The 7,948-nt window shown below is 36.8% G+C and overlaps 2 protein-coding genes across 2 annotated transcripts in view; both read right to left on the bottom strand.

Moving 5' to 3' along the window:
- Nucleotides 1–7,948, bottom strand: part of infgr1lb1 (interferon gamma receptor 1-like b1) — an 89,083-nt gene that overhangs the window by 6,053 nt on the left and 75,082 nt on the right. The gene's annotated exons all lie outside the window — the stretch shown is intronic.
- LOC107561966 (interferon gamma receptor 1-like) overlaps nucleotides 1–7,948 on the bottom strand; it is a 23,676-nt gene that overhangs the window by 6,053 nt on the left and 9,675 nt on the right. Inside the window, exons 4-7 of the mRNA XM_016246523.1 lie at nucleotides 3,991–4,108; nucleotides 3,716–3,897; nucleotides 1,476–1,609; nucleotides 1,200–1,371 (exon numbers count right to left, since the gene is read on the bottom strand). Of these exons, the coding sequence (XP_016102009.1) occupies nucleotides 1,200–1,371; nucleotides 1,476–1,609; nucleotides 3,716–3,897; nucleotides 3,991–4,108 (606 nt within the window). The remainder of the gene's footprint in view (nucleotides 1–1,199; nucleotides 1,372–1,475; nucleotides 1,610–3,715; nucleotides 3,898–3,990; nucleotides 4,109–7,948) is intronic.

The raw sequence follows: 7,948 nt of genomic DNA on the forward strand, positions 1-7,948 counted from the left end.
AGCGCACGGCCGAGCAAACTCGAGACCACACGCTCCCACAACAAGACAGAACATGGAGCGCGAGTGTCCGGACCCAGACACAAAACCAAAACTCAAGACATGAGTGCCGGGATCCGAACACCACGCTCCAACATGAAACAAGGCACGCGGACAAGAGAGCGTACGGCTCGATAATACTTGAACCCGCATGCTCACATAAAAACAGGACATGATGGGAGTGTCAGGGCTCTGTCACAAAACCATGAATAACACTAGACAGAAGTGACAGAACCCTGACAAAACCTTGTTCACTAAACTGAGACATACTCCTATAATTATCCGAGGTTTGGTCTTAGGTAATTTTGCATTTCTAACTATTGCAACAGCACAATGATCACTAATATCAAGTGCACAAACGAATGCTGCTGAATATCTATAAGGTCCATTAGTAAAAATTAAATCGAGAAGTGATGATTTATCTGGCTTTTTTAAATTGATCCTGGTTGGAGTATTTAGTAATTGCTGAATATTAAAAGTATCAAAAAAGAGTTTAACTTCACTAGACAAAGGCTGTAACCAGTTTCAATTAAGATCTCCAATTAATACTATTTCCTTAATTCAACTTAGATAGAGAATCTATTAAAGATAAAATAGATTCATTTGTTGCTGACAGAGGTCTATATCAACCCACAACAGTAAGAGCTAAAGTCTTTGAAAATACTACATCGACTGGCAGTAATTCAAATAGTTAGATATTGATTTAGATATCAACAGAGTTGTTGCATACCTGTTTTTTAAATAAATCGCTAACCCGCCCCCTCTTTTTGGCCAATCGATTAAAAAAACATTATATCCTTCAATATTAATGGCATGGTTTGTAATTGAACTTTAAAGCCAGGTTTCAGAGATTACCAGAACATCAGCATCGGTATTCTTTATCCATATACACACTGTATCCATTTTAGGAAGTAAACTTTGTACATTTAGGTAAACAAAGCCTAACCCAGATCTGATTTTAAAATCTGTCGGAGTAGAATATGAAGCTGTAACATCTTGTGGGCCCAGATTTAATGCAACTTTCCCAGAAATGGGGAATAGTCAGTAAGGGGATGCCGATGATTTCAAACACAGCTTGTGTCAGTGCCTGCACTTCATAGCATGATAAGAAAGTTGTACTGCATTACGAAAAATTAACACAGTTAAACTGATAATGGTTTTACCTGTCTCAGGTGTCTGCTGAGGGACACAAACGTTTCTGTAGGTATATGAAGGAATACCAGCAATCATCCCTTCAAGCTTCAGCTCAACACACTGTCCAGCTGTGCTTTGGTTCAGGTGGATTTCTGCAGTGCACAGCTCCTCATCCTCAAAACATGAGTATAAAACCTTTTGCTGTGGAAGGAGAAAAGAACAGAGTGATTTTAACAATTCAACGTCCAAACATGACTACCATTTGAATAAGGACATGGAGGAGTCTGTGCGACTGCTTTTCCAACCTCATCATGTGTGACTATGTACTTAAATTCTTCATTCAGTATGTCTTGCTTATGAAGCATGAAAGGGTGCTGAAAGGACACTTCAATCACATCTTTGTGGACAGATGTATTTACAGCTGGAAAGTCCAAAGAGCCTGAAAAAAGCAAAAGCCGATATTGCATTAAGAAAGTCAAAATAACAAGAAATAACTGAAATAGAAAAGTCATCTGGCAATAGACTAAAGCAAATGAATTCCAACACTAAAATTCAAATATCCAAATAGATTTGCATTTCCTGAAGGAAACAGCAGCAGTGCGTAAAGGCAGCAGAATGAGAGTTAAAGATTTAGTGTAGTTCATTTTCTTTTAGGCTTTGGTTCTGGGTAAATGAAATGCTGGCGTATAAGAACGAACAAATTATTAAATAGGCCTAGCTGCAGTAGGGAAAGCACCAATTAAGCAAATATTAAAGGGTCAGAGAGGTCAGACAGCTCTGAGATTCCATCAAAAATACCTTAATTTGTGTTCCGAAGATGAACGAAGGTCTTGCAGGTTTGGAACAACATGAGGGTGAGTAATTAATGACAGAATTTTCCTTTTTGGGTGAACTATCCCTTTAATGATGCCATCACTACCTGCTGAACACTGTTTTAATGGAAGATTTGCCAACTATACCAACGGTTTGGGCTGAATGAACTGCAGATGTTTTATAATTAGAAAATGAGTCTTAAAATGTCTGAGAAATATCAATAGTGTTTCATCATCAACAGTGCCTTGCAAACACTGTAATAAACAGTATTACTCTATCCATATGATTGAGTTATACTCAGAAAACTTACATTTATATTTATGTTTTTTCTCATCAAAATAGTCTTTGCTGTAGGTGAATCTAATGGAGACGTTTTCTGATTTCTCTTGCCCATCATGTGCCGTCACGAACACAAAGTAATCGTCATCCGCATCTCTGCTGTAGCTGCTGATATCAAGGTACGTCTGAGAGGTGTCAACTGTTTGGGAAGCACTAGAGATAAATGGGACAGAAAGATTAAGTAATATCACATTTTCTCAAATTGTATTTTTTTTCTTGGTCAGCTGCTTTTGACACACACATACCTTTCATAAGGTTCAACCTTTACGCCAAATTTCAGCGGTTCAGTTGGGTTACTGTAGTTCCAGAAGAGGACATTCACAAAATTGTGACAAACAACACTCACGTTTGTTGGAGAAGGAACTGTAGAAAAAAAAAAGTTAGATTCAGATTCAGTTTAATAGACTATTTAATCTATTATATAAACTCAAAGCTCATGAGAAGAGCAAATCCTTCCAGTATTGCTCAACGGCTACTGAAATGCTGAGTTGTTTTTAAAGGGGTCCTATTATGCTTTTTCACTTTTTTAATTTTAGTCAGTGTGTAGTGTGTATGTTTGGGCATAAAAAAGATCTAGAAAGTCACAAATCTCCAAGTCCACTCCAAAGGGAGATATTTCGTTTTTTAAAATCCATTTTCAAGAACTACAGCAAACGGCTCATTTGGACTACAGCGTTTGGCTTCCGGGCTTTATGATATCACAAAGCGGCTCATGAAAAAAGCAAAAGCCGATATTGCATTAAGAAAGTCAAAATAACAAGAAATAACTGAAATAGAAAAGTCATCTGGCAATAGACTAAAGCAAATGAATTCCAACACTAAAATTCAAATATCCAAATAGATTTGCATTTCCTGAAGGAAACAGCAGCAGTGCGTAAAGGCAGCAGAATGAGAGTTAAAGATTTAGTGAAGTTCATATTCTTTTAGGCTTTGGTTCTGGGTAAATGAAATGCTGGCGTATAAGAACGAACAAATTATTAAATAGGCCTAGCTGCAGTAGGGAAAGCACCAATTAAGCAAATATTAAAGGGTCAGAGAGGTCAGACAGCTCTGAGATTCCATCAAAAATTGGAATTGTGTTCTGAAGATGAACGAAGGTCTTGTGAGTTTGGAACAACATGTGGGTGAGTAATTAATGACAGAATTTTCCTTTTTGGGTGAACTATCCCTTTAATGATGCCATCACTACCTGCTGAACACTGTTTTAATGGAAGATTTGCTAACTATACCAACGGTTTGGGCTGAATGAACTGCAGATGTTTTATAATTAGAAAATGAGTCTTAAAATGTCTGAGAAATATCAATAGTGTTTCATCATCAACGGTGCCTTGCAAACACTGTAATAAACAGTATTACTATATCCATATGATTGAGTTATACTCAGAAAACTTACATTTATATTTATGTTTTTTCTCATCAAAATAGTCTTTGCTGTAGGTGAATCTAATGGAGACGTTTTCTGATTTCTCTTGCCCATCATGTGCCGTCACGAACACAAAGTAATCGTCATCCGCATCTCTGCTGTAGCTGCTGATATCAAGGTACGTCTGAGAGGTGTCAACTGTTTGGGAAGCACTAGAGATAAATGGGACAGAAAGATTAAGTAATATCACATTTTCTCAAATTGTATTTTTTTTCTTGGTCAGCTGCGTTTGACACACAACATACCTTTCATAAGGTTCAACCTTTACACCAAATTTCAGCTGTTCAGTTGGGTTACTGTAGTTCCAGAAGAGGACATTCACAAAATTGTGACAAACAACACTCACGTTTGTTGGAGAAGGAACTGTAAAAAAAAAAAAAAAAGTTAGATTAATTTATTAGCTTATTTAGTCTATTATATAAACTCAAAGCTCATGAGAACAGCAAATCTTTCCAGTATTGCTCAACGGCTACTGAAATGCTGAGTTGTTTTTAAAGGGGTCCTATTATGCTTTTTCACTTTTTTAATTTTAGTCAGTGTGTAGTGTGTATGTTTGGGCATAAAAAAGATCTAGAAAGTCACAAATCTCCAAGTCCACTCCAAAGGGAGATATTTCTTCTTTTTTTTTTTTTATCCCTTTTCAAGAACTACAACGAATGGCTCGTTTGGACTACAGCGTTTGTTTTCCGGGCTTTGTGATATCACAAAGCGGCTAATTGGAATATCATTACAAATAATTCCCGCCTACAGAAATTTGAATGCTTGGGGGAGGGGCGAGGTTGTGGTTAGAACGCTTGGTTGAGTGAGAGCATCAGACTAGACGACGAAGAAGAAGTGCTGCTGCAGAGTTAGTGCATCAGAGAAAACTAAGAAGAAGAGCTTCTGTGCTGTGCTGTAGCTTCAAATTTTCGGCATGTCTAGAACAATTCTTACAAGTACAACACGACGTAGCTGGGCGCCGTGGACAGACGCCGAACGGCGCCGCCGGTGTGCCTACACTCATAGAAAATAATGTATTTGAATTTTAAAGACGTGGCGTGACGTGACGCTGCACATTCTCGTCCGACAATGTTTTTTTCACCTTCGTGCCCAAACTAGTTGTCGTGTTCTAGTACACCCCCAAAACAAAATCAAGACTTTGTAAAAGAGCATAATAGGGCGCCTTTAAAACGGATGTCATCTTCAGAGATGTCACAATCTTGGACTAGATTTGCTCAAACACAATCACTGAATTTTGGACACACAACTGAATCTTATTATCTAAATATTAGGATTGCCCCCTAATCGTCGACTAACCGTTAGTCGATCAGAAGAGGCTTAGTCGATTAAAATTTCATTAGCCGCTTAACTGCAGAAAAATCCACAGGAAGTGGCTAAGTCTCATAATTTGTGATGGACAGATCATTAACAGCTAGTCTATGTGGTAATTACAGTACATTGGTCAGAACATCCAAATGTTCGATTCGATCATCGACCTCAAATGTGGCTTATCATCTGAAACATGCAAGTAGCAGCAACATTACTGCTCACTGTAACATTAATCTAGAAAAATGTGCACTATTGAAGTATTTGTGCGCAGTGTGGAAGCTGAACAGTAGCGTGCTCACTGCATGGCCGTTAACTTGGAGGTGCCGGTGCGATCATTTGCATTTACTGTATTGGCCCGAATATAAGATGACCCTGATTATAAGACGACCCCCCTTTTTCCAGATGTACCTTTTGGAAAAAGGCTTTTTAAAAACCAAATCTTGTTTTTTCTCAGTAAAACACATTTTGTCTTCAATTATTTTCATATTGCATATTTTTCCTATTTTAATTTTTGTTTTGAAAGTATGGTAAAAACTGGTAAACTGTACCAACAATCACATTTAAAAATGATACACTTATTGATATACCATTAAAAAAAACAAAACAGGTAGCCAATCTGAATTAGGACATTTAGGCTATCCATCTAATAGTAGCCCACCAAAATCTTATTAAGAGTAGAAGTTCAATCTTACTGTAGTCTTCAAATCTGGGTACTGTCTTACGTTTTAAAATCACAAAGAAAGTTTGGTCGCGATCATTTACAACACGTATTTATGTATGTCATGGCACACTGGTTTTATGTGTATTTGGCGCCACCTATTGTCGTGAGTGTATTATTGACATGTCAAAGTCTAGACCCTGAATATAAGACGACCGCGTTTTTTCAGATGTATTTCCAAGAAAAAAACATTCTTATATTCGGGTCAATACGGTAACTTAAAATACACCGGCATTTTTGCTCGTACAGATAAGAGTAATACATCTTTTCGAATCTGTAAAAGGTATACTTTCATTTGTGTGCACTCACAATAACAACAACACTTTGTGCTTTTGTAAAATAATGAAAGCAAAGAGTGTGCGCTTTCTGCCGTCTCGGTGTCTGTGAATTTGAGCACGTCAAAACAAAACAAAAAGAAATTACCCGAAACACTGTGTTTGCCTCACAGACAAGAAAAATATAGAAAATGAAGCTAACCCATTTGTGAGTCACAGTACTTGCACACTATCAGTACTTGCTAAATATTGAAGTTTATTATCACAAGCACAAGCTAAGTTTCGGTCCACTATGGATCACTTTTTTTTTTTCTCGACAGTGTTGTTGGGACTATTCTTCCTACACACCTATCAATGTTCAGGTGTGCTGAGTTTGTGGTGATTGAGTCACAGTACTTAACAAAAAGGCCTTAGATGAATACATGCGTTTTTTGAATGGCCAACCATCATAACAACCTGCAATTTCAGGTCATTCTGAACTGAGGAAGTGATATATATAAAGACTGAATTATAGTAAGTGTACGTAGACTATATTCCTCCACCGGCCCATTGAGTCAAAAATTCTAATTAATTTAGTGTGCTCTGGCTCAGTGCAGTGGCTAAAAGTGATCGTCAATGTCCAAATGTTTAAAAAATAGCCTGAATTTACTGTTCACGGAGCTGAGCTGCGCATCACTTGAATGCGAGCTGACTCTGAGGCAAGATGTAGCTTAAGCAGCTAAACATGACAAGACAATTCAGCAATATTTGCCAACTGTTTATGATAAAAAAATCCTAAACGACAGACATTAATTTTCAGGGGTGAAAACTACTACTGGCCTTTTCGATTTCCATAATTCTATTTACGTTATTCGTCACAATATAAGATAAGAGTGAATGTTTGTAAATCTCTAATTTCACAAAACAAAACAAAAAAGAGTAAGATATCATTCTCAAACTTACTCTAGATCAGTGTTTCTCAACCCTGGTCCTGAGCGCCCCCCAACACTGCACATTTTGTATGTCTCCCTTATCTGACACCCATTTCTGGTCGTGGAGTTTCTTTTAATGAGCTAATGATTGAATCGGGTGTGTTTGATTAGGGAGACACACAAAATGTGCAGTGCTGGGGGGCGCCCAGAACCAGGGTTGAGAAACACTGCTCTAGAACATTGTAAATCTGAAGACTTTCGCTTTCAAGTACTGTGATTAAGAAAGTGATATATTAATAAAAATACTATATTTTGCTAGTTCACATGCATTATTTTACATACACACTGACGATCAAATGTTTGAAATAATTAAGACTTTTTATTTAGGCCTATTTCGTTTTTGAAAGAAGGATGAATTTATTTGATCAAAAATACAATAAAAATAATAATATGAAATATTACACTTAAAATATTCATTTTCTTTTAAAGATATTTTAAACTGTAATTTATTCCTGTGATGCGCAGCTGAATTTTCAGCATCATTGCTACAGTCTTCAGTGTCACATGTTCCTTCAGAAATCATTCTAATATGCTGATTTGCTGCCTAATTATTAGTAATAGTAATTATTTTCTATTAGTTAAGCTATTACTAATAGTTTACTAATGGTTTCCTTATTATCAGGCCTACTGAAAACTGTTTTTACTTAATATGTTTGTGGAAACTGTGATACTTCAACTTTTTCATGATTATTTGATGAATACAAAGTTAAAGAAAAAAAAAGTCAAAAAAAAAATAATTGGCATATGCAATTCATATGTGTACATTATTCTTCTATTACATCATATTGATATTCATATTGGCATTTAATGCCACAGTTTAATGGGTAAATTATTTTATCAGAGAGAGAATTTGAACAAACACACAAACACATAGCCGCGGGAACGTATTTTGAGCTGGGGGGGGCTGAGAAATAAAACGGGGGGGGGGGGG

The sequence above is a fragment of the Sinocyclocheilus grahami genome, unplaced genomic scaffold (genome assembly GCF_001515645.1).
Source record: "Sinocyclocheilus grahami isolate Dianchi unplaced genomic scaffold, SAMN03320097.WGS_v1.1 scaffold801.1, whole genome shotgun sequence".
Classification (NCBI taxonomy): domain Eukaryota; kingdom Metazoa; phylum Chordata; class Actinopteri; order Cypriniformes; family Cyprinidae; genus Sinocyclocheilus; species Sinocyclocheilus grahami.